At 46.0% G+C, this 26712-nt stretch overlaps 1 protein-coding gene across 7 annotated transcripts in view; it reads left to right on the top strand.

Moving 5' to 3' along the window:
• The window catches only part of GRIP2 (glutamate receptor interacting protein 2), a 266417-nt gene that overhangs the window by 223019 nt on the left and 16686 nt on the right, over nt 1-26712 (top strand). For all 7 annotated transcript variants that reach the window (XM_039558979.1, XM_019280444.3, XM_010390121.4 and 4 more), the window contains exons 10-18: nt 2898-3023; nt 3678-3830; nt 4057-4243; nt 9853-9998; nt 10628-10708; nt 19020-19086; nt 19891-20036; nt 20327-20471; nt 24725-24864. In XM_039558979.1, the coding sequence (XP_039414913.1) occupies nt 2898-3023; nt 3678-3830; nt 4057-4243; nt 9853-9998; nt 10628-10708; nt 19020-19086; nt 19891-20036; nt 20327-20471; nt 24725-24864 (1191 nt within the window). The remainder of the gene's footprint in view (nt 1-2897; nt 3024-3677; nt 3831-4056; nt 4244-9852; nt 9999-10627; nt 10709-19019; nt 19087-19890; nt 20037-20326; nt 20472-24724; nt 24865-26712) is intronic.

Raw genomic sequence — 26712 nt, 5'->3', positions numbered from 1 at the left:
AGTCTTGTAATTCAAGTGTTTTGGGTGTGACTGTTCAGTACCAGTCCCTTTTTCCACCATTTTCAATCACTTGTCTCTCAGGGACATGCATTTTAATAATATTGATGCACAGTAGCCCTTGGCACAGCTTCTCTTTCCATTCTCTTCTAAGGCAGTTTGGGGAAAGGAGGAAAGTATCTTATGGTCTTCCTTAAACTGATACAGTGAAACCTAAAACCTAAAAACATCTCCACATCTAGAAGTAAATCCCTTACATGTCCTGTCCAATTTGTGCAGAAGTGAAGCAGTTCAACAAAGGGAATGGATGACTTGACCTTTGTGCCCAAGAAAAAATGGGAAGCTATAATCCTTTTTCAATGGCTGTTAAAATGCACTATTCTCCTCCTTCCATTAGTGCCCTGTTCTTAATTTCCTTGCAGAATATGTGCACTGAGCAGCTGCTCAGGAGAAGGAGGTTCTGTGGAAGGACAGCTCGGTGTGATCAGAGCCTGTTTACCCAAACACCCATACACAGATCAGTTTGCTCTGATGGAAATGCAGAACACAAACTTGGGACAATAATTGCAACACATGAGTATGAAAACTCATGGGATGTAACAATTATTCCCATTTTTGATTAAAATCTCTAACACGTGAGGGATCATAAGGAAAGATGCTGCACCAGCTCCACAGGCTGCTCTTTCTGAGTTTAGCAAATGGGGATAGTGAAGAAACATGGACCCTGCAAAAACGAACTCTTGTGGTTGGCAAGAGAATGGAGCCCAGGGAAAGAAGCTGAGGAGAGGAGATGATGTAGATCCATCCCTGTTCAGCACTTGCATTACTGAGTCCTTTCAGCCTGTGTCTGCATGGTGTTTGTCATTATATTTTTTTTAAAGTGGCTTCTTGTGCAATCAACATCTGGTTGGAGGAAGTGGAGAGGGATCTGAAGCTGCAGTGGCCATGCAAAAATATGGCCTAATGCTGAGTTGGCTTTCCCTGTGGTTCTGGGGGCACTTGGAGTGTTTGTGGGAAGATTATGCCCTGCTCACAGGATCAATGGGAGCAGATGGTGCCCAGGAGCAGTGCTGGAATGGATGGGTTTCCTCAGGCAGGGATAAATGTGAAAGATTGGGAAAGGCTGTTGTAGGGGTTTTTTCACAGAATTGTCCAAAATGCCTTCTCTTCTCCAATTCACTGACAGCTGAGTTTCAAAGGCACATTTTTTTCTGTTGTTAGATGCAAGATAACAATTAATAGACAAATGGGAGAGTTTTAGTTGTTATAAGTGGATTAAATTTTTTTGTATATATGCCTATAAGCTCTGTCCCACATGTTCAAAGTGTTTAATTTTATTAAGAACTTTTCTTTTTGTCTAGATATAGCTAATTTGATTGTTGCTTTTTAAAAGCTGCCTGGCTCCAAATTTACTTTTGAAAATACACAAAATAGAAACCCCAGAGCTGGAAGTGTATTTTTAAAAGCTTGATAGACTAAGTGCTAAACTCACTAAATGTTTAGCAAAGACTGAATATAATCACTATATTGTCTGGAAAATCTGACCTAAATGATTTGATGCCTGTGATGCACACCCAGAAAATGGATTTCTGCTGTTCAAGGCACTAACAGATGACCTTCAGAGGAGATCTCTGAGTGGACTCAGTAAATAAAATAAGTCCCTCTCCCAGGTTTGCACCCTCAGAAGGTTCTGGTAGTGCCAATGCTGGTGGCATTTCTGCCTCCTTAGAGGACCCAGAGGCAGGAGGAGATGTCATCCTGGGAAGGTGCTTGCCAGTCAGTGCAAGTGGCTGCGCGATTAAGAACCCTGGGATAACGTGTGGCTGCAATGATGCTCTGCTGTGGGATGCTCTCCATGCTTAGCTGAATAAAACAGCTTGAAGTCTTGCTTGTTAGCCAGAAATTCCTCTTGGAAGAAAAGAGATCCAGGCAGCATGGTGCAGAGATTCAGGACAGAACACCTGGTGTTGGGCAAGAAAAACCAAACTGACGCTGTGCTGCCCAGGGGGAAAAGGGAGCGTCAGTGAGAACAGATGAGGGACCTGTACCTGGGGACTGTTTGAGGCACTTCAGAAGAGACTTGTGGCATCCTGACTTGGTGTTGCAGAGCTGCAGTTCCTGGACAGAGGGTTTCCAGAGGATGGATGTCACACTGCAACAGATTCTGTCAGCATGTGCTCGGGTTAGGGTTGAAAGCGGTGTGCCCTTGAACAGGCTTTGCCATGTTGGTGCTATGCTTTCATATGCTGTTTGCCACAGCACTGGCATCTTTTTCTGTGCTGCTGGCCTCCTTAATTGGCTTTAAGCAGCAGTGTATAAACCCCCTTTTGTTGTGATGAGCTGGAGGTGGCTCTCTGCTACTCCTCTCCTTCATCCATGTGTGCATTCCTGTGCAAGAGCAGCCGCAAAACAACCAAACGCTGAGGCCAAGCAAAGTGCTCACAGCGGTCCTTGGCACATGGGGAAGGCACTGAGCCTTGTCACAGGGAGGGCAGCTCTGGCAGCAAGGTGGGAAACAGCACAAGGAGGCTTCCCTGGTGCTGTTGGAGAGTGCTCATGGCCTCTGCAGGAAACTCATGGCTGGATGGAGCTTCTGCATGTTGCACAACAGACTGCAAATAGTAATGACATATGCGTGCTGCTGGCATGGCTGAGACAGGCTGCTGGCACAGGATGTGGAGTTTTTTGTGGGAAAGGGGTGGATTTCTGCCACTTTGCATCAAGTGTCATGAGGTTATGTGGGTTGTGTTTTTGCTGCTGATGCTTGACACACTGTGGTTGGGTCCTGACTTGTTCAGAGTCGGTATAAGGCTCTTTTCTACAATCTCCTGGCTTACCTTTTCTTTCTCTCATTTTTTCTTCCTGCCTATGGTGATTTCTGCTCTGCTGGATGCCATCAGTCAAGGTGCAGAAGAGTGACCACCACCACTGCTGGGATCCCTGTGTCAACTACTGTCACACCCACCACCCCGGACACTGCAAGACACCCACTTGGAACCAGACGTCTGGACAGGATTACTGCAAATGTAACCTCAGTGCATGGCATTGCCCTCATCCTGCGCGTGTTCGTTTTTGTTGTGCCCCTCCATTTCCTTAATATTCAGGTCCATAGTGTGGCTTGTCACTTATTTCCTCCTCAGTCATCTGGTTCTGTTTCCACAGCCCAGTGCTGAGGTATGAAATCAGTATCTTCAGCCCAGCACACACAGATCTGGTAACTGGGACAAGAGCAGTGTGTTGGGCAGACCCATGCACCCATCCTCTGACCCCATGTTCCCATGCCTGGTTTCATACAGCAAAAATGAATTACTGTGGGACAGGGAAGGGGGTCTTTGGTGTTGTGTCCGAATGTGATATAGCAACACATCTAGCTCAGCCCTAGTGCCATACAGCTTGTTAACAGCAGGATTATGGCTACTTCAAAATCTGTAGATGCACTTCTTGTCAGGAGTGGGCTGTGTGCTGCCCCAGGTTTCTTGTCTTGTGGCAGTAAGATAGAGAAGAGAGGACATTGCACTGTGTCCAAACTGTGGGAAGCAAACATTCCTTGGGTCTTGAGCCCTGGAGCTGGAAAGGACAAGCTGCTCCAAACCCGTGAGGTGCTTGGTGACAATGTTAGGGAGTGCACTCACTGCTGCGGTCCCCTGTGCACGTCCCTAACGTGCTCTGTGTTTCCCCAGCTCTGGTGGCTGCCAACTTCTCGTCTCCCACCATGAACGCGCAGGGGTTCCCGTGCCAGAACTCCAACACGCTACCTCGCAGCTCCCACCCCATGAGCCCCCGCACCACCATGCTGAGGAGGAGGCAGAAGAAGAAGGAGCACAAGAGCTCCCGTAAGATCAGTCTTGTGCTGGGCTGGGTTGGAGGGGGCATGCACGCTTGCCTTGCTGTCCTTGTTGTCAACTGTTAGCTGGCGTAGAACCACTCGTCTCAGCACTGTCAGTGCCTCCCTCATCCTTGGTCACTGTCCTCACCACCATCAGACCAAGGTCTGTGACCCAGGCTGTTAGGTTGACTGTGGCTGCCCTGACCTTCTGCCTGTCTCTCTCATCCTCTCAGTGTCGCTGGCCTCCAGCACGGTGGGTCCTGGCGGGCAGATTGTCCACACAGAGACGACAGAGGTGGTCCTCAGGGGAGACCCTTTGAATGGCTTTGGACTTCAGCTCCAGGGAGGCATCTTTGCTACTGAAACTCTCTCTTCCCCACCTCTCGTCCGTTTTATTGAGCCTGACAGCCCGGCAGAGAGGTTAGAGACCTTGCCCTTGGATGCTGATGGTGCTGCTGCTGAACATTTCATGGTTTGGTTTGTTTTCTCTCCTCAGAGGCTCATTTAGATATTTACTATCATCCTTGTAATATCTCCCATTCTTCACTGGGCATGGTTTACTGTCACTGCCATTTCTGCACTCGTCGGCTGACCGCGGCCTCCCTCGCACCCCAGGTGAACGTCTTGGCACCAGGCTGCGGCTGGTCTGGGAGGAGGAGGAAGGGAGAGTGTGTCTGTGTGAGAGTGCCATTCCCATTCCCTTTTTTTGTTCTTTTAATTCTTCTTTGAAAGATAAATCTTTTATATAGGTGCAAAAAGGCGAAAGGTCTAAATAAGTGGCCCCTGAAAATTGTTTTCTGACTGATTTCATTGTAGCAGAGCCCAGCTATATAAACTGGCCTTAAAGACGAGGCTTTGAACCATAGAGAGAGGACTCTGGTTGAGGAACAGGTAGGTGCTGCAGTTAATCCTGCCTGCTTTTGGCTGTGTAATGCTGAGAAAAGTGCAGAAGGGAGGAGCAGCATTAACTGCGCTCTGTCACCCCTGAGGACACTGGGAACAGTGACTCCTCCAGTGGTGGAGCCTCAGCCCTGGAGTTCAGCTGCTCCCAATACCCTTGCTGGCTGGATTTAGAGCCTGCTCGAGTGCCTGTGCACTGCAATGTAGGTGTCTTCTGGCAAGGCTTTTGTTACTAAACAGGTCAAGTCCTAGCATGGCTTGATCTCTCGAGGGGTGGAAAGGAGAGCTGGTTTCCTCAGGCTGGCACTTAATGTCCCTGTGCTTGTTTCTCTTCCCACCTGTGATTACCACTGTGGTCTGTCCTGCCTGAGGGTGCCGCAGTGTGGCAGTACCCAGTGCCTGCTGCAGACCCTTTCTTGGAGAAGTCTCTGATGGCCCCATCAGCATGTGCTGAAGGTTCGGTGTCTCCAAGCCAGCCCAGAAAAACAGCACATGGAGAAGTTGTAGACTCGTATGGCAGGGAAAGTGTCTGCAAAATGAAATGCAAGTCCTTGCTGTGCAGACCAGTCTCTGTGTCGTAGCCTCTCCAGTCAGCTGATGCAGAGTCAAGGTGGAACAGGAGTGCCTGGTGCTTGTGTCTGTGGGAGGACGGGGACAAGGGGCCAGCACAGGAAAAAGAGCTGTCTTGATGCAGGTTAGGAGAGATTTCAAAAGCCTGTTATGCCTTTTGTTTGTTTGATTGTTTCCAAACAGGGTTTAAAATTAAGGTGATGGTGTTATGGGTTTTTTTATCCTCTATTGTGGGCAAACTTGGCTCATATTGCAAAGCACCAAACTCCTTTTATAAATTAGGCAGCAGCAAAGCCTGCTGTCCCAGGGGATGAGCGAGATGTGCTGCAATCCTCCTGGCTTTTCTTTATCCTCTTGCCAAGCCTGGAGGAAAAGCAGCGACTGGCAGCGCAGCCTTGCCTGGCTCTGATGTGTCACACACGCTGCTCACCCTCGCGCTGCCCACCCGGCAGCATTCACGCTCCTCTGGCTGCTGCTTTCTGGAGACTGGGAGCAATCCTCTCTGCATTTGCAGCCTGGATTTGATTTGGGGATTAAATCTCCGCTGTGTATTTCGTTCTTTCCTAAACCATGCTGCTCTTCCTAGCTGGCAGGAAAACGCTGTCTTTCCTCCCCATCTCAAAGAGATAAGTGCACTGGGTTTGCAGTGAAGTGAAAAAGGCAGTTTTATGTTTTCATTTCACTTTTTGTTTCTTGCTGTTTCACAGAGCTCTTTGCTCCATCAGTCAAGCTCCCTTATTCTCTGCTCTTCAGAGGTTCTGCTGTAGCTGCAGCCGAAGACATTAGAGCCTTTTTCCATCCCCTGCACCAGGCTGGGCTCCTGGCTGCGGTTGGGCTATGCTCTTTCTTGTGCTGCAGTTTTTGCTTTTTGCCAAAAAGGTGAGCTGTGGGGATACAGGGATCAGGCTTAGCAGCCTGGATCTGACCTGGGTGTTCACACACTCTGCAAAACCTGTGGATCGGAATGTGCTGTTGTACAAGCACATGATCCACACTCGCTTTGTCCATCTGGATTGCTGTGGAGGAGCTGCCTCTGGGGTGCCCAGCAAGTGTGAGTACTACCAGGGAGGAGCATGACATCACCCTCTTTTCAGGGAGGTTGGACTGCCTCACGTTTATTGTCTGCTTTGTGCTAGCTTGTGGCAGGCAGTTTGATGCAAAAATTCTCACCTGTCTGACTTGTGATTTGTTTTACTGCAAATAGCCTCTAATAGACCTCCCTCCCCACCTGTTGTTTTGTTTCCTGGGTGCATGATAAAGCCTTTGGGTTCTGAATGAGACAGTGATTCAGCCCCCGTTATCAGCAGGGAGGGTGGAAGGGGAAGAAACCTGACATCCCCTCTTGGCTGCCTTAAAGCACACAGCTTTTGTGTCCTTCCTCCCCCAGCTGTCATTGGCAGCAGAGGGAGAGTATCTGACTTCTCCATCCTGGTATCCAAAATCAATGCCTCCTGCTGAGCTACATGTTTTCTAGGTCTACTCAGACACAGTTGTTTGATCTTTGTGTTTCTGGCTTTCGGGTGTGAATAGTTTGCAGAAGCAAAGTTTAGCAGCTGGCTGAAGCTGTCAGCGAGTTTTGATCCATTAAGGGCAGAGACCCACCCACCAATGCGCAGGCACAGATGTGCACACACACAGAGATGTGCATGTCTGACCTGTGCAGGCCAGCTCAGGGGCATGTAAAGGCACAAAGGATGAGTTTCTGCATCCAGCAATGTGGCCATGGTCACAGCTGCTCCCCCCACAGCAGGAGTGACCACGCAGATGTGGATGATGCTGAGTGAGCTCTTCAGTGCATATCCTGCCCAAGGCTTGAGTATGTGCTGCTCTGTATCAAGCCAGACACCTCCGCTGCTCTGTTGCTGTCTTTAAGCTCAAGAAATGAGTCATGGCAAAATGCAAATCTGTTCTACCCCAGGGAGATAATCCCATCAGGGACTCCAGCACATTCATAAGGCTGTCTTTCACTCCAGGAGATGCCTGTACTCTTGTTGTTTCTGATTTTAAGACACTTTTGCTCCCATACTCTGAAAGCACTTTGTAGGCGCTGATGTAAACTGAGCATCTCTGAAACAAATGCCTTCTCTTTGGAAAAACTGTCTGAAGATTCTTGTAGGATCCCATGGCAGAGCCAAGGAGAGCTCTGCAAGACCCTTGGCTCCCCAGGCTCTGCTCCCAATACAAGGGCACATAACAACTGGAAATGGATGCCTCTGGAATGATCCTGAAGGGTTAACAAGACATGTCAGGCCTCCTTGTACCTGTAGAGGAAGCCAGAAGGTTGTGGCTTCACGCCACAAACTTTTACAAACCTGCAAGACCAGGGCTTAAACAACTGTGATTGACTGAGGCTAATAAAAGAAATAAAATACCTCTGACCTAACAGAGCTGCTGGCTGTAAAACACTCAGGCAAATCCACCTTGAGTGAAGAGAAATGGCTGTTTTGGGAAAAGGCAGCTCTGGTGGGAAAGGTGGCAAATGTTTGCTTTGATGCAGTGTAAAAGTATCCTCTGTGCTCCTAGCCCTTGTGGCTGAAACAGTGGTGCCAAAATGGATTGTGTCCCTGTGTGACCTTGAGATGACAGTGATGTCTGAGTGATGCAGCTGTTGATCCCTCTGCAAAAGGTGCACTGGGGCCACAGCAAAAGAGCTCTTGGTGGTGGAGGAGTTATCTCTGTTGTACTTCACGCCATCTTTGTATTTGTAAGCTGATATTTCTAAGTGCATCTATGTGGCTGCATAGCCACAAGTCCAGTATAGGAATGTAATTAAACTTGATGTAATTTATTTGCAAGGGTGGGTTCATTTATGCATCATTGAGTTGTCTGTCCTAATCCAAGTCTCCTTGAATAGACAACTCTGAGTTTGCATCTCATAAAGTAGCCAGCATTTTTCCATAGATGGCATGAACTCAGAAGTGGGAATATGCCTTTGTACCAGTTAAATGACCTCCCTCGGCTCTCTCCAAGCTTGTTCATATCTCAGCTTTTGATGGGCCACTGGCACAAACTGTTGTGCTTGTTCATTTTTCTTGAATTCAGATGTGTGTACTTTTTCTTGATAACTTGGCCTTTCATATATCCTGTTGTTTGGAGGTGAATAATACAGCCAAGTGTGCGTTGCCTTTGATGTCTTTGTGTGCCTGGAAGCTGTGGTGCTGTGTTTTCTTACAACTGAATTGGGTGCAAGTGATAAAGAGTGACTGGAATGTTTAGTGAAAAACAGGCTGTCTTCTGTGAGGTATCTGTGAAAGAAAGGGGAAGGCAAAGATGTGTTTGATCATTAAACAAGAAGGGAATAAAAATTCTCTGGAGAAGGCTCAAAACAGGATAACTGATGTCTTCTGGAAAACCTTTGTGGTAAAATAACTCCACATTTTGAGGGGAACTTTAGATATGATGCCATAACCCTCAACCTCTTTTGGAGACCACTCTGTAGCTTACATTAGTGATGGGTGAAGAATGGTTTCCCAAGATCTGCTCAAGTAGCCAGGTGATAAGTGGAAAGTCTAAAAAGATGTAGTTAAAGTGAACAACTGATAGAGGAGAAGGAAGATGAGCAATTTCCCATGGTTACAGGGAACACTGCAGTCTTGTTTTTGTAGAGCCATAGGCCAGCTCAGGTGGGAGCTGACTGAGATAATGTGGGAGATAACTTGGAGGATCATCTTGCTGGTATTGCAGTATATGTAAAAAAAAAGGGAGTGTGGGTGGGTACTGAATGTAGGAATGTGTGAAAAACACCTTGCTTATAAATGCAGGGGGTCCCAAGGGGCAAACTGTGCTGTAGCAGTATATCTCCAACATAGCCTTGCCATCATGTTCTCCTTCCAAAGTAAAAATTCTGCTGATCTCTGTTCCTGGAGAAGGTGGGTCTAAACCAAGAGCCCCAAAGGGTCAGTTGTGGTTATACTGTCAGGCTATCACACCAGAATAATATTGTCCTTTTCAAGGCAGTTTAACAGTACCACATTTGGCTTCCAGAAATGCAATTAGAAGCGATAAATGATTATCCAATTTGCTGAGACATTACACTGAGTTTATTGGATTGTAGCTTCAGTATTTGCCATGTATTAAGCAGAGGAATCTGTGCAATTTTCAGTGCCATTAGTTTGTGTTCCAGAAGGTGCAGGTGCATGGAAAGAGCTGTTTGTGGCTAGATAGGGAAGGAAGTCACATTCCCTTGTGTTTATCATTCTCATCTCCCAGCCAGGGTGTTGATTTTTAGAAAGGTGAGGGTTACTTTTTTCCCCCCTTGGTTGTTGCAAAAAATGTGACCAGAAATGGTTATTTAGGAGTGTAAATTATGTTTGAACCTTAGAAACCCACAAAGGTTTGCTTCCTTGTGTCCTTCCAGGGCCACTGGGATGGGCACTGCAAAACGAGTTATTTTCTCTTTGGGGCCATTTCTGCAGAGTTTGTCAATACTTTGTGTGTCTTGCAACAGATTTGCCTGGCAAAAGTAACTCATGGCTGGTTGTGGGGTTGTTTTTTTCCTCCTTTCCTCTTTTTCCTTGTCTCCTTGTTCCCATTCCCTCTTTTCCCACTGTGAACTGCAGGTGTGGACTGCTGCAAGTAGGAGACAGAGTCCTTTCCATCAACAGCATCGCGACAGAGGACGGGACCATGGAGGAAGCCAACCAGCTCCTGCGGGACGCGGCGCTCACCAACAAAGTGGTGCTTGAGATCGAATTCGATGTCGCAGGTTCGTCCCCAAAGGAGTTGCTGTTCCTCTCTGCCCGCAGGACTCTGCCAGTGCCTTTGCTGACCCGCAGGAGAGAGTGTATTCACAAGGCTTAGAGGCAAGAGTGAGAAGCCCTATGAGAACCTTTCCCATTTCTTGTTGATCTCTAACGTACACTGAGGTGGAGGGTTCTTCTTCTGATCCTTTCATAAATGTTTTATGCTCATCGCTTGGCTGAGATAAGCCAAGGAGTAGATGAAGAGGACGCACTTTAAATATTTGCCCATTAATAGGAATAATATTTATATTTGTTTATGGCCTTGAAACCAGGAGGGAGCCAAAGCTATAGGCTAGGGGTAAAATGCAGCTTTGTATTAAAAAAGAATTTTTTTTTTCCTTTTACATTGACAAAGATGCTTCAGTCTTGAAATGCAGTGTGATGTGAGCACTTCACTTGATGTTCAGAGCATGTATTTTTAATGAGAATCCAAATTTCAACCTGAAGTCCACAGAGCCTTAGATAACCTTATTTGAACCAATAAAGCAGTGCTTTATGGGCTTGTTTTCTTGGTTCCAAAGAAACCATCCATGCAACTGAAAACTCACTTTTTTCTCCTTTTTTTCTTTTTTGTCTGTTTTTGGCTTTATAGAGTCTGTCATACCCAGCAGCGGTACTTTCCATGTTAAATTGCCCAAGAAAAGAGGTGTAGAGCTTGGAATTACAATCAGCTGTAAGTATTGCTCAGGCTTGCAGTCAGTAGCAGTTGCAAGAGCCTCTGCTTTCCACACAGGCATTGTAGAGGGCTCAACGGAGAGAGATAAGATCATGTGGGGTTTCCTTAGAACTCCAGTGCTTGTGATTTATCCCAGAATGAATCAGATGTGTGGTTCCTGCCTCCATGAGCTGGCAGCTGCAGAGAAAAGCAGCTGCATGTAGGGTTGGGACAAAGGATGTCTCTCAACTGATCACTTGATCTGTGGTACAGAGTAATATTATTTTTATTTCCTTGCTCACACTTGTATTATGTTCTTTTTAAAAAGAATTGCCTGGGTCTGGTGGGACCCTTGCAAAAAGAGGTGGAGGGAGAAGAGCAAGTAAGAGGTGAACCCCACAGCTTGGAGCATAGAGAGGGGAAACTACCGGGAGGAGGAGGAGCATGAAGAGTGGGGTTGGTCTTGGAGGTGGGGGAAGGCGCTTTAAATTCCAGGGTTTGCCAGGAAATGTTTCACTCACCTCAAGCCATGCAGAAGGAGAGCCATGTGCCAAGACTTGGTGTGCACTGAGAGAAGAGGACATAAACCCTTTTCCTGCTTTTCCCTTTTCTCTGCTCACTCTTGATTAATTATCTTTGCTTCTCTTCTGAGCATAATTTTTTATTTAAAGATCTTTTGGCCTCTTTGGAAAAGATGCTGTAGGGGGATGATATAGGCAGATCCATCCCAAATTTCTGGCTAACTTGGGATCTTGTAATGCTTTGTGTCAGTGAATTTTTCCTGTATGGCAAACATGTGCAGGTCTCTGATCACTCATCCTTCTTTCAGTTCTGGGTAAAGTGAGTTGAATCAGCTCAGGTTTGCCATGCCCAGAGACTGCCACCACCTCTGATCTGAAACAGAGCAGCTTGTGAGACTGCAGTAATGGGATCTCTTGTCCAAACCCTCAGGAGCACGGACCCAGCTGTGTCTGGGGAATGGAGTTTCAAGGGACACTTGAAAACTAGGTTTCATTAAAAGAGATAAGCTGTAGTAATTACTCCTTGACATTTACAGCATTAGTTAGTGAGTTAATTGGAGGTGTTCTGGTCTAAGTGGGGTGATTCTCAGGAGTAAGGAACATTGACAGGATGATGCCTTTGCACCTTGTGATATTTCTTCTCCCTCTTCTCAGCTTCCCCTATTTGTGCCATGAGGACAATCCTGAGAAATAACAGCACAGTATTTAACATTTGGCTTGGTAGCAATTACTGTCTGAAGACATCAAAGTGCTTTCTGAAAGCAGCAGGCTGTCTATAATGGCATTTCACTGGCAGGGAGCAGGGCACGATGCAGCCTGCATTGGGTTCCAACCTGCTGCCCTGCCATGGCCTTGGCATTCCAGCCTCAGGAAGCAACCTAGGATAATAGCAAAAACTGGCTTGAGCAAGGCCCTACTAAGTTCCAAAGTTTAGTTTGTGTCTGGGGCTAGGGAGTAAAATGAACCTGGGAGCTGCTGGCAAGAATATTAGTTTTTATTTGTGAAGTCTTATTTGAACGGGATCTGCTTCAGATGTGCATTTACACTTCAAACATAGTTTTATGTTGGAAAGGTTTTAATTTCAAATTTGTTTAAAAAGTGATTTCACACACTTCTTTGAAATCACTGCTAAGAGAAAGAAACTGACCCCTGGGTTTTAAATAGATGCCCATTAACCAACTACAAAGCAGTTTTTAACACTATGATTGATTTGATCTTTTTGATTGTTGAACATGTTTGTAGGACATTGTTTAAGTAATGCCCATGCATAAACTTAAAATATATTGCAGTTGTTTGCTGAGTCAAAGCCAAAATTATTTTTTCAGATGGAGAAAAAGGCACCCAGAAAATGTGGTGGCAAGGATTAAATTCAAGCAGAATCCTAATTTTGTTTTCATGTATTAGTCTGTATAAATCTATGTCCACATGATCCTTAGCAAATTCGATCATCATTTGGTCACTTTGCCTCTGACCAGGCAGATAAATATACCAGTTTCAAACATTAAAACCAAAGCAAGCAGCCTTATGTTAAGTACTTCCTGCAGAGACACGATGTGCATGCAGGAGTGTGATGCAAGCAGCAAAAGAAAAGAGGTAAAAATAACTTGTCTGTTTTGCTCAGTTCCTTTCCTCTCAGTTCTGCTGACTTGAGTGCTTGTGTAGCTCTAGAAACAGCTTTTACAGCTTTCCTTCTGATATAGAAAAGTATATAACTGCTGTTTAAAAGGAGAGGACTTGGTTTACTGGCCTCGTGCATTGGATTCCTGTTCCCTACTCTGTAAAGCTGGAGCAGCTTAAAGAGATGACACAGTGAACGGGTCAGTCGAAGACCCCCTGCACTGTCATGGCCACAGAATTGCATTTATTCATGAACTTCATAGTCTAGCTACACTGCAGATGTCAGCTGAGTTGCTTTCATTGAGTTTTACCTCTTGGCTTCAGCTGTCTCCTCTGTAGTTAATTCCTCAGCCTAGGAAGATTTGCCTCTGCCTTCTTAAATGGGCATAAAGTGTTACAACCTCATCAGAGGAGCACTACAGAAATAAATGCGATCAAGTTCTTGCTGTGCCATGGCTCTCAGAACTAACTGGGAGATGGACTAAGTAAAGGGTGGGGGGAGAGCAGGATTCTTGATGGATGCATTGGAAGAATTCATGTAATGGAGCTGGCTGCAGGAGGAACCATAAATCTGCTAGAAATGCTCATAAAAGGGCTGAAAACCCAGGAGATTTGTGTATGAGGAGGGCAGACGCTGCTGGTCCTGGGCTGAACATACAAAGAGGGGCTGTACTTGCTCCTGGTGAGGGGCACATGTTTGCTGAGGGCCTTTGGTCTTCTCAGAGATCTTAGGGTTTTCCAGAAAAAGAAGACTTGGGCTGGATGAGTCTCCAGTCGTGATCTGAGAGCACAGGATGGGTTTCTTCCCCCTGCTCAAACACAGTGTGGCAAGGGGACACCGCAAATCAAGATGCATGATGGAAATACATGCCTACAGCACTCTTTCCCTTTCCATTCCCCAAAGGATGAGTACAAAGTCGAAGGGGTGAGTCTCTCACTGACAGTGCTTTGTACTCCTGAGGGACCTCTGTGCCCTCAAGCCTCATTTCAGTCTCCTTTGTGTGCTAAATGAAGAACACTGAAGCTGCTGTGTGCATGCTGCTCCACACGCTTTGAAGGGACACGAAGCCAGCTAAACTCTCGTTTTCTCCATCCTCCAGTACCTCAGCCTCTGTCCTAGAGAGAAGGGCATTTGCTTGTAGAACAGCTGCTCTGGCTGAAGATCAGAGCATGCTCCTTTCTGCTCCAAGAGCTCTGAAGCTCACCTATTTACAGCGACCTCTGAGGCTCTGAATGGTGGGGATGCAAATACATGGAAAGTGAGAGTTTTGACATAGGGATGTGAAGATTTGACTCTTGTTAGCCTGAACTACCCATCTCCATTAGCAGAACACATGCCTCCAATGCTCTGATCTTGCCGGCTGCATCCAGTTCTAATGATGCAGTTATGCCTTTGTCGGTTTTCTCTAAATCTCTTACAAATTAAAATCTCCAGCAGTGAGAAGCTAATAGTCACATATTCTTGTACGTTCAATACCTCACCTCTTAAAATAAGATATGGATTTGCTATTACCCTCTGGAAAATGATAGTTGATTACTCGAAAGATTGCCTTTTGTGTTGAGAGTTTTGGTTTTTTTTCTGTCTCAGATATCCTCTCCAAGGGCTGGTGGTGACATTCACTGTAGGGTAGAGGTGTGTTGATGTTGATGTTGCTGTTTAAAGAGATATTGAAATTGCCATTAATTTTAGATATGCAGTAATGCTTTATATAGCTTGTTTATCAAATTACCTTGATATATCTTAACAAGCCAATTCCTGTGCCCTTGGTGTGAAGTACTGCAGATAAGGAGTAGGCAGTATATCTGCTTGCAGGTGATAAAACCGGAATTTGGGTAGATAGATAACTTCGATTAAGTTGCTTAAGCAGTGTAATCACTGTCCTAGTGAGAAGATGGATCTGTGAGCCGAGCAAATCTAGTTTTGCTGGCCCTGTATTAGCCTGTGCCCTGCCACCAGCCCGGCTGAGCGTGTCTGGAGGTGGGGCAAGCCCAGCAGCCACCTGTCCTACCCCCTCACTCCCACTACATCTGATTCACTCCGGTGCTTTTATCCTGGTGGGATATCCTGATCTGGTTTTGCTACCTGGAGATTGTGAAAGGGAAAGGATCTGTGATGAGGCAGATATCCTGCTGGAGGCACTGATAATTTATGCACCTGCTGCTAAACTAATGAATGATAGAGGAAAAAGTTGGGTTCTGAGGATCTGATTTTCACTGCTGCTCTTTGTAATCAATTCTGATTCACTTTTTTTCCTCTTCTCATTCCTTAGCTATCCTGAGACTATTTGGTTTCTGATTTTGTTATTTACAATTTAAAAATGCTTCTTATTTAAATGCATTCTTATGGCATTATTACAGTTTCTTTAATTACACATTGGCAGTGTTGCTTTGGCTTGGTCAATAACAAAGGGCATTTTAAACGGGTTGATGCCTATGAAATATGTGCTGGTGCTCCTTGGAGGGGAATAATTTACCAGTACAAGTCATTATGCATTCTATTAAAAACACAAACCGGACATGTGTTCCTGGCCTCATCATCCATCACAGCGTAAACACCGAGTGAGCCACAACCCCAGCAGAGAGACTGAAAGCCATTTATAAAAAGTAAATAACAGTATTGATCAATTCACCTTTTTATCACTGCCCTGTCACTGCCAAGCAGTATTTTCATTTTGAGTTTCTCCCCCACCACATGCTACTACCTTCACCAGCTGTTGATTTATGAAGCCTTCTCTGGGCCACTGAAGCAGATTTAAACTATCTTTTGTACTGGTAAACCCACCAAAAATACAAATGTGTCTGAAAAAGAGTCTGTTTCCACCTGAAGTGGCTTGCCCTGGCAGATGGAGGTTGAGAGCAAGCCATGGGTTTCTGCTCGCCACCTCCTGCCTCCATCTCTTCCCTTGACTTCCTTTGCTGCCATCTCCATTTGACACACAGGAGACCAAAACCCCAGAGGCAAGGCTGCATTTCCAAACTGTGTCTTCCTGCAGCAGAGTTACCAAGACAATGTCCTTTGAAGAGAAATAACCACATTAGCAGCAGAAATGAATGGATAAGGAGGCTTTACTCATCTATTCAAATGTCTTAATGCCAAAGACCACAGCCCTAATAATATAGTTTAGGTTGGTGCTGTTTTAATTGCAGGCAAATTGGAAATTGTCTATCCAAAATCTCAGCAGGGATCCATGTATGTAATGGCTCTGACCTGGACTGAGCCACCCCTTCAGTGAAATGCAGCTCTCTCACCTTCAGACAGGCAGCTGTTGAACAGAGAAACACTGTCGCCCTGCATGAATGGTCCAGGATGGTTAAAAATGTGGGTCCCAGGAGTGCTCAGGGCAACCTGATCCCAGCAGACAGGCAAGAAGCCCATCTGGACACTCTGCTGGTGTGCCAGGAAGGGCTTTGAGATACCGAAGGTTAATTAATGGAGTCAGTAACTACAGGTTTTTAGAATGAACAGCAAGTCTCTGTTCTGTGCCGTGAGATTTCATTATCTTAACCTTGTATCTTATGCCTCTTGAGAGAACATGGTTATTCATTAAGTCTCTCTAACTTACCCTTCAGATTTGATGGTTTTATAAAGCCTTTGCATTTTACATTAAGTAATTATGTAGTGTGATGATCCCCCATCCCTGGAAGTGTTCAAGGACAGGTTGGAGGGAGCTTTAAGCAACCTGGTCTAGTAGAAGGTGTTCCTGTTCCATGAGTGGAACTAGATGATGTTTAAGGTCCCTTCCAACCCAAGCCATTCTATGATGATTCTGTGATAAATATTTAAAAGAGAGGGCTGCCATTTATTAAAGTTTGAGTTCTCTGTTGGTAGGGACAGTTGTATGCAGTTGTACATGGCTCTTCCATTTAACTCAGATCTCAAGAAAATCTGTTTTGAGAGCAAAACTTCCAAAAAAACCCTGCAAACAAAATCCAGAACAATCTTTCCTTAAAACATGCTTCATTCTCTAATGGATAAAGCACTTGGTTTGTTACCCTTGCTTCTTGCCTGGGAAGCTTGTGCTGTGTTCAGTGCTGACACCAATTGTGAAGCTTCAGAAGGACAAGGTCTCATTCTCTGCTCACAGACTGACTGTGTTCTGAACCCCCCCACATGTCACAGGACTTGCAAGGCAGACGCTGAGATAAACATAAATTCTGCAGAGCTCGAGGCATGTTGTTGTCTCTACTTGCTTGCCTTTTTTTTTTCTTCCTTCCTCTTTGCTCTTTTAATTGTTCGTGGTCTCCAGACATGTTGTTCCAGCTGTGGCTTGGTCAGGTTAGAGATGGCCATCCCAGACCACCACCAGGACAGGTTAGAATCCTCCCTAACCCCCTTCTGTCACACTGCCTCTGCTTTGAAACTAGTAAACAAACCTTGCAGTGAAAAGTATTTTGGCTAACCTGGATCGTTTTGACAGAACCAGGCTAGTGAGTGATTAAACATGCAGCAGTGCCACCTGACCCAGGGCTCAGGGTGTGCTCACAGGGTCTCCCCTCACTTCTGCTTGGACACCAGTCTGTACACCTCTGTCAGCAGCAAATACATGTCCTATACTGAAAAGGAGAGCAACAGTAATAATTATCAGGGTGATGCATCTCAGTCCCTGTGCTGTTAGTCCCTGGTGTGTGGCCTTCTCAGTCAGCGTGGGGATTTCTTCATTGATTTTTCCTGCACTTCACCATTATTCCCAGTGCTCAGCTCTGCCCAGTGTGTTGTCCTGTCTGCAGTCCAGTCCATGCTGTGGACAGACTGAATATAGGCAAAAGCCCTCGAGGAATCTCCATGACACATCCCTCTCCCTTAGACCTGCAGACAGAAGCACAGCGTGAGTGTCCAGTCCAAAATTGTCTGGTACCAGGCTCCAGTAAGACATGGGGAAGTGAATTCCTCCCGGCTCTGTACCATTCAGCAGTTGCATTGCTGTGACTATTATAAAATCAGTCATGGTCTGCTCTTTGCTGTCTGACCTCACTTTCATACTCAGCCCTGCCTCAACTGAGATTGGCTGTCTTTTTGCTGTCTTTAGTACAGAAGGTTTAGTTATTTCTGGGAGAGGATATCCTTAAAGGTGTTGGGTTAGACATATGTTTTTAAATCTCATAAATGAATGTAAACAACAGAAAAATCTAGAGCAGAGAGGTTGGTAAGCACTTATTATGTCTGACTTTCTGGGTGCTCTCTAACTGCTGTTCAGGCAGGTGGATCTCTGTGTTCTTCGTGCCACGTGCCTCACAGATATTTTAATCTCTGCCCTGCATCTGACATGTTCAGAGGCTCCGAGTTTCTTTCTTCCCACACAGTTTTTGTGAGAAGCTGAGAAGCTCTGTCAGCTTTAAATGAGGCAGTGCAATTCCCATGGCAAGGCAGAAGGGAAGGATGCAGAGTGGAAAGGATGCTCTTTCTTGGTGAATGTTTGGCATGTGGATGACAGGGAGGTCAGAAGGAGTTTGAGTCATCAGTTTCTCTTGGGTATCTCAGGAGAACAGCAGGTCTTGCAGGCAAGTTTGAAAATGTAAATGTTCTCAGAGATGCGTACTCCCATCTCATGGGCTGAAAAAGTTATCAGGGTTGACCAGGAGATAAGAGTTGGAAACTACTCAGCCCTTCCAGCTCCACCACAAATCACCCCTGATTCATCTGGTTGTATGATAAAGTGCCCTAGAGATCTGAACCAGCTGGAAAACTGTGCTTTATCTACTTTTTCCCTGGGTTCTTTTCTACCTGGAAAATTTCACAGCCCACTTTACTTGAAGAACACAGAAATGCTTGTATGGAGCACAGGGCTGAGCTGGGTGCTCTCCAGGCAGCAGTGCTAGTTCTGACTGCAGCCATGGCCATTGGCTCCCTTGTGTGTGAGGGGTGGTGAGGGGTGATAGACAGTGCTGGGATTGGGAGTGCCACCTCTTGCTGCTGGACACCTCTTGCTGCTGGACTCCACATGTCCTCCCCTTCAGGAGTCCAAATGAAATTCACCTGGGCAAAGGGCAACCAACAAATGTTGCGGGGGTTTGCGTTTTTTTTTTTTCTTTCTTTCTTCAGGGGCTTCCAGAGTTCAACTGTGAAGCATCATTTTGTGAAGGGAATATAAATCCCCTTTCCTTATGTCTGCTTCTCCCCATTAAGCATCCACCATCCCTGTCCTGGACAGCAAACTCAACACCAAGCTTTGTACCATGTGTCTCTTTTGCAGCTGCAAGCAGAAAGCTTGGGGATCCTTTGATTATCTCTGACATCAAGAAGGGGAGTGTAGCACACAGGTGAGTGCAGGATTTTCCATCTGTCAAACCCACTGCAAAATGGCCATCCATGATAGAATGTCTACCAGGGCAGTCGAATGGAGCCCATGCAGTAGCACTTGGGCCTGGGTATTGCCAGAATCCAAGGAGATCTCAGCACTAGAGATTTGTCTTAGACAGTAGGGTTTGCAATAAAAACTGTCTGTACTGAAGCAAATAGAGTTGAGCTAATGAAGAAGGTGACCAGGGCACTGGTTTAGATGTCTGCTGGCTCTCTAGGAGATGGATATTTAGCTTTTAAGAGCATGTGGTAAAGGGCTTCATATATCCCAGGAGGTGCTATGGCTCATCAGGTAGTTTGCCACGTCTCAGCTTCTCCTTTGGTGAACAGAGGGGGTGAATTGTGGGCACTGGTGAACTGTGCAAGTAACTCAGCATTTATTGACTTCCCCTCTGATCCCAACACATCATAGAAAGGCATTCAGAGGAATTTAGTGTGGCTGCATGGCTCATTTCTAAGAGTGCTCACACAGGAGTTTCCATGAGGGGTAGAATATGTCAGTTGAACATCAGGCATCTTCAGGGTTGTAGGTTACCCAGGATATTCGTCTAATCTTCCTGGCTGGTTCTGTGTGGATACATGCTCTACACAAATGTCCTCTGTTTAAATTACAGGTGTCCCACACTCAGCTCATGGTTGTTTTCCAGAAAAGATCAAGGACAGTAAAAATTAATATTGTCATTTCCACTGCAGAACTGAATGTGTTGTGGCATCTGAAAGGCAAATACAAATGTACTCTTAGTTTTCTTTTCCTCTCCATGTAGAACTGGCACTTTGGAGCCGGGAGACAAGCTGTTAGCCATTGATAACATCCGACTCGACAATTGCTCAATGGAGGATGCTGTGCAGATTTTAAGGCAGTGTGAAGACCTGGTCAAATTGAAGATTAGGAAGGATGAAGATAACTCTGGTACAGAAATCCTGATGCAAACTGGTGCCTGTCCACTGTAATGACATTTCCCAATAGGTAGTGCAAACTAACAGAGATAAGGGCTGCTGCTGTCCGGTCACTACTTTCCAATTGATTATAGTCTATTTTTGTTATTCTGTCCTTAAGTGATGTCTGGAAGGTTAAAATCCTATTTGGTAAGAGTGTGGCTGAAGACTTCTGGCTTTTGCTTCTAGATGCTCCAAGTCTTTCCTATGACTACTTTTATATGGGAAATGAAAATAATTCAGCATTCCTGTTTTCTCTTTCAGATGAGCAGGAGACAACTGGTGCTATTATCTACACGGTGGAGCTGAAGCGATATGGGGGCCCTTTGGGAATAACCATCTCTGGGACGGAGGAACCTTTTGATCCTATTGTCATTTCAGGCTTGACTAAACGAGGGCTGGCAGAGAGGTGAGGTTTGGGGGCAGAACAGTTGAATTGATTTGAACCAAGCCAAGTTTCCTCTGCTGTCATAAACTCTTCTTTGGTGTCTTAGTCTGCTAAGAAGGAAAAGTGCTCTGAAGGTACCAAGTGACATGAAGAAGGGTGGTGGGGGCTGTGCTGCTGGGCAATGAGAGAGGCACTTCAGGAAAAGTCAAATCCAGTGAGTCAGGTGAATTCTGCAGCCAGGAACACATTTTTATCTGCCCCTCTTCCACAGGGGTGCTTCCTGGTCTGGGATTTGCCATGCACACCTTGTGTCAGGAGAGTGCTTGGGCTGCCTATGAAACCACCATAGACTCTGTCCAGGACTCCCGTGTTGCTAAACTGGCTTATGGCCATTGCAGGTGTGTGTCCTGCTGAAACCAGGGATCTCAGGCGTCTTCTGACCTGTCCTGGCTGGTTGCTCAGTGTGTTACATGTGAAGTATCTCAGTGCAGGGTTGGTGTGCCCAAGCATTTAATACTGAATAAACATAGAAGCAGATTTACCTTCAACCACCGGGGAGGTTACTGTGTTCCTGGGTCTGAATATACGTGGATGTGTGGGATTTAAAGGATCAGGACATTCCTGAGAGTATGAGGTGGAACTGAGTCATACACTCTATCTTAATTAATCTTTCTATACGGGAGCTGTGACTTGTAAATAGATCATTTCAGCAGTCCTGACTCATGCTTCTCTAAGGGTCTCTTACTTTGTGCTGCCTGACAGGCAGAACAGCAACAAAAAAACCCCTGAGCAAACCAGTGTAAAGTGCAAGACCTTGGGGATGTTTGACAGCAGATCTGGCCTTCTGGTTCTTTCTGTTCAAGGCCACACTCCCTCTTAGCTGTGTCCTTTTCTGCATTGTGTTCGCAGAGCTCTCAGCACACTGCTGTGCATTTCCATTGCTTCCCTTTGGTGTGCGGCATGCAGAATGTCTGTGTCTCCTGGGAAGGAAGGGGATGGACTTAGTCATTAGTGATTGTTCTCTTTGGGGATTTTATATCACTGCCTGTCACTGTAGGATTTGGTCTTTTTCCCTATAAAATAGCCACAGAGTGTCCAAGGCTTTTCTATATAACACTTCTGTACTGTACCTGCAACCCAGCATGAGAGAGGTTAAGAACAGCCAGCTCAAATGCTGTCAGGTGTCAGAAGACATTCTTGTACCTTTGTTGATCTCAGTTCCCTTTGCAATTCCATGGCTGTTCCTCCTTTGAACTTGGATGCACATCGGCGACTGCTCTGTGGAGAAGCGTAGTGCAGGCGAGTGCTGCAGCACTACTGAATTTTGATCAGGGGTGAGCAGGCGGTGAGGAATGAAAAGCCTTGTGAGAGGAGTGATGGAGCTGTTCAGCAGATTCGCCGTGGCTGAGTAGCAAATGACAGCGTGGGGACAGAGCAGCACAGGGATGTCTCTGGGTAACCTTGGCTCCCTGAGGGGAAGGCGAGGAGCGCTGGGATGAAGGCTGCTTGCAGGAAAGGTGCAGTTTTTCTCTCCTCTGAGTGAGAGAAGGGGGTGACTCGACCTTGTCAAGGGAAGAGGGGTGCTCCTAGTATTATCCTAAATTGTCCCTTTCCTGATGTCTCTACCTTTATCTGTGCCACAGATGCCCTTAGCCAGGCTCTAATTGAAAGGCAGGGATTTAAATCCAAGCCCATGCTGCCTCTTGCTGGAGCACAGGACATGCTTCAGCAGCACTGACATGTGGTGGACCTGATCCCAGTGTCTGATAACGGGAATCCATGGGCCATTCTTGCAGAGGCACAAGTGAAAGTCTGTGCTGCGTCTCGGGTTGCTGGCAGTGGGGGAGGCAGGGTGTCCTCTAGGATCTGTCACACATCTGTCTGTGGTTGACAGGCTGCCTAAGCCAGAAAGGCTTCAGATTCAGATGACTTAGGTTTTATCTTGACCTTGAACATTTTTTTCCTTGTGTCTGATCTTATAAAAACCTTCAAAGGCAGCTCAGGCTGTTAAATTGGTGTTGAGCTGTGGCTCTCTTCCATGTTACAGTGTCCCCTCCTTGAGTGCCTGCAGATGGCTTAAGCCAGTGCCATAGGACTTGTTCTCCTTCTTCTCGAGAAAGGGAGTGTGCCTGAACAATATTGTTCAATTCTGATTGAGGTGTAATGGTTCTCCAAGAGCAATTTTTGGCTATTGCTGACATTTTAAAGTGCCTGACCAGCCTCTGTTAATGCCACCTGCTCAAGTAGATGGGGGTGGCTGTAGGAGAGTCCAGGAGAGTCCAGGAGTGTCCCATGCCAAGCCATGTTGGCAGGGAGGAAAAGGGATGGTGGCCCTGCCCATGTGCCAAGTAAATCCCTACCACACATCTGTAGCCATCTCTTCCCCAGTGCTTGCTGGGTAGTGCTTGCAGCCCCTTTTACACCTTTCCACTTCCCTGTTACTCAATTCTGTTCTTGCATGTCCCCTCTGAGCAAAAAGGAACATGCTGCCCATGGCTCCTTAGGCTGCTTTCTGTTTGAGGTGAACTAAGGACTGTTGACAGTAATAGAGAGGCACGACGGTCATTAGCTGAAAACTTCTTTCTCTGTCAGTCCTGCTCAGCTTCTGTCTGCTTGTCCTCACAGGGCACTGAGAGGACTAGACTTTGGTTTGCTTTCTCCCCCTTGAAGAAAAATACCTGGCTGAAGGTGACCTTTCTCTTTAATTATTTCTATATTTTTCCCTGCCGAGAGACTTTCACAGCTACTGCAGAGCAGTCATGTTGTTCAGGGCTGGGTGGTTGGGCTGGTGTCTTAGATAGATATGTCCCCATGCTGAGTTCAGGGATACAGCAGGCGACCCTTGAATGCTGAAGCACTGCAGTGAGGGAAGGATCAACTGTAAACTGGCAGCAGTTTAGCTTGATTTTTTGGACTACAATAGATGAAACTGTTAAGACAAATACTCCGGTCCCAGTTTGATCTGTAATTTGTTTGAACGCACAAGTGTTTCCCTGACAGCTTTTCCAGGCTGATTTGAGTGGGACAAGACGGACATCTAGTGGCTGGTGGGACCATCATGGCACTGCTGAGTACTTCAGCAGCAGAAGGAGCCACAGCCTGAGCAGTCCTGCCTGCTGCTTGGCTGCATTTCCTGATTTGATGTACTTATAGTAGATGTTTCACAGCAGTGTGTATACAGAACTTTGATATTTTGTGGAAAGCCACACAGCTGTTTTTGCTGCGAGGATACATCAAATTCCAGTTCTGCAGGAGCTGCTGTCCAGTTTGGAGATGCAACCTGAGGGAGACAAGTTGCCATGGACATAAAGATACTGCAGTCCAGATTTGCGTCTCCTTCTGGCTCCATCACAGAGGTTCCTGATGGCAGAACCTCCCACAGTACTGGAGGAGGAGGTGGTTGCTGCTCTCATGTGCTGCCATTTGGGAGCTGGAATGTGAGTTTGAGAAGCTCAGTCCAGCCAGTGGCAAGTGTGAGCTCCAGCCTTGGCAGCAGTTCTGGTGATGGACACATCCTGCCCTGTCTTCTCTTCCCAGAGCTTTGTTGGGAAGAGGTAAAGTGAGCCTTTGTCTGTGAGCAGACAGACGGGAAGGATGGAGAAGGGAGAGAATTGCTGTGACTTGTTAGTTTGCTTGTGCCTCTTGCTGAAGCCTGAGGATTTATCTAGGTGAGAGCAATAGCCAGTGCTGGAACATGGCTGAGCAATAAAACACAACCTCTTCCCAAGCTGGTGGAGAAAATCACAGGGTTGTAGCTGAGTAGCGTGAGCTCTAAGCATATCATTAACTGCAGCTGGTTCAGCTCATGCTTGCACACACATGAGCAATTTTGTTCAGCTCTTTTGGTTTGGGTTTTTTCCAATAGGTTTCTAGGTTTGTCTCATAATTTCTTCCCATCAGGGTGAACATGTCCTTCAGTTCCATGTTTGATGATCATGTTGGGCTCCACATACTGAAAATGCTTGTGCTTTTAACCCCATTGCTTTAAACCCCATTGTTTTGTCTATAAGCTGGTCTGCAGTCCCAGTTCCCAAGGGATTTGAGGAGTTCATGTGTTGCCATGTGTATTTGTATGTCTGTGCACATGGAAGATGGGGAGGACATGGATTTCTGGTATGTGGTGGAGAGGAAGTCAGAGGTATAGAGTGTACCAAGAGGGAACAAAGACATTATTTGAAAGTGCTGAGAATTAATTGCTTCAAGCGACAGCTGAGTGTCCTGTCTTCCAGAGGAATTGCTTCTCTGGACTTTCTGACAGTGCCTTTTCCCTCCAGAACCGGAGCCATCCACATCGGGGACCGGATCTTAGCGATCAACAACGTGAGCCTCAAGGGCAAACCGCTGAGCGAGGCCATCCACCTGCTGCAGATGGCAGGAGAGACCGTCACCCTCAAGATCAAGAAGCAGACAGAGAGTGAGTTGGGCAGCTGGGGTGAGGAGGGGGCAGGCTCACCCCAGCAGGGACCCCAGGCCATGGAGCAGCCACTGCTGGGGGATTTCTGCTGTGTCTTGTGGGAGGTGAGATGAGGCAGTGTGGTCATGGGCATGGCTGGGCACAGTGGGACAATGTGTGTGTTTCTTGAACTTCTGACTCACAGACGAAAGAAAAGGCAACCCAGAGGTTCTCTGTGGTGATGGGAAGAGATGAAACAGCAGGTTTATTGGCAAGAGTAATTTTTAATTTGGATTGACACCTTGTACTGTTGTTGCCACTTCCTGTGTCGGTGTTTCACACAGAAGTGAAGCAGAAGTTGTTTTTAGAAGTATAAGAATGTGGGATTTTTTGAAAATACAGCCCCCCTAAGCAAGCAAAAAGACTCTGAGTTGGTAGAAGCCATTAAAAATCCCCTATTTTTAATTAAACTTTTTGAAAACAATTGGCAATAGATTTGTTACACCTATTTTCCTGGCTTGGGGTCCTAAAATCAATATTCAAAGCATCTAACTTCATCCTAGGGATCCCCTTCTGGTTTCCCTGCAGAGCTCCCTGTGGCCTTGAAGCTGTTGTTGACATGGTATAAAAAAGAAGAAGCATACTTAGACTGGCAGGCCACTGTTTCTTGGGGACAGAAGGGTGATTGGAATAAAAGAGAGATCATGCAAACTTTTCTCCCTGATTGCATAACCATAGCCAAACAGAGGCTTTTTCATTAAATTCAAAAAGTAACAGGTGCATTCTGGCTTCATTTCAATCTCTCCTACCCCCAGTATTTCCCTTTTTTTTTTGGTGCCATGCTTCTGCAGTCTGTAGATTTGGCTGGACTTACCCAGCCAATGGTCCAGAGTGCTATGGGAATTAGAAGAAATCAAGAGATAAAGCTTTTCCAAGCTAGCATGGCCCTTGGAATGCCTGTCCTGCATCTGAAAAAGTGGCATCACTCTTAAACATAGAATTTTTATAGACCTCAAAGAGGTTTGCAAATGTGTTGGAATGCACCTGTTTTACAAATGGATGAAGACTGGGCAGGGAGTAGGGACATGGCAAATAGTGGTAGAAATGGGGAACTGATTCCTCTTCAAGAAGCCCCAGTCTCTTCCCCTGTAGCCAAATGTCTTGGTCTTTGGTCTGAAATGCTCTTTTTTTGCCCCTGCTGACACTTGCATTGTCACAGCCACTTGGTAAAATAATTGACATGCAAGTGCCTGTTGGAGACTTGTTAATCATTCTGAGAATGAAGCAGGTGTAATTAAAATTTCAAGGTAATCTTGAGTTAATCATGGTGAGCAATCTTCTGAAGGCTTGGAAAATAGGGACTTTCAGGACACCGGACTTTGTTTGGTAAAATAATCTGTCCTCATTGACAAATGCAGACTTTGAGAGGGCTTTTTATCCCTCAGGTCAGAAATCTAGGGTGTGGACGGCTAACAGGATATCTAATCAACAAGGACTTTAAAATATTCAGTACAAAGAAGTGCTTGTGCTGAGAAATCATTCTTTGCATAGCTTTTTGCCTGAAACAAAATTTGATATAATGATAATAAGGGCCTGTTAGCACTGAAATAATGAAAGGGAAGGTCTGAGCTTCATGGTTCACTTTCAGCTCCAATTTTCCAATCACTAGTCAGGGGAAAACCAGCCTCGAAATACCACACCCAAGAATTCTGCTGTTGTCATGGAACTGCATGGGAGACTCTGGGATTAGCCTTGAGTTGTTGCGAGGTTGTACAGTCGTGGAAGAGGGCTGTTATTTCAGCAGTGGTGTTTGTCATTGCAGTCTCATTAAAACATCTGTTTGTAGCCAAGTTTGCTGCCAGCACCTGC

Source organism: Corvus cornix, chromosome 12 (assembly GCF_000738735.6).
Source record: "Corvus cornix cornix isolate S_Up_H32 chromosome 12, ASM73873v5, whole genome shotgun sequence".
Taxonomy (NCBI): domain Eukaryota; kingdom Metazoa; phylum Chordata; class Aves; order Passeriformes; family Corvidae; genus Corvus; species Corvus cornix.
This window is presented reverse-complemented; position numbering and strand designations above follow the sequence as displayed.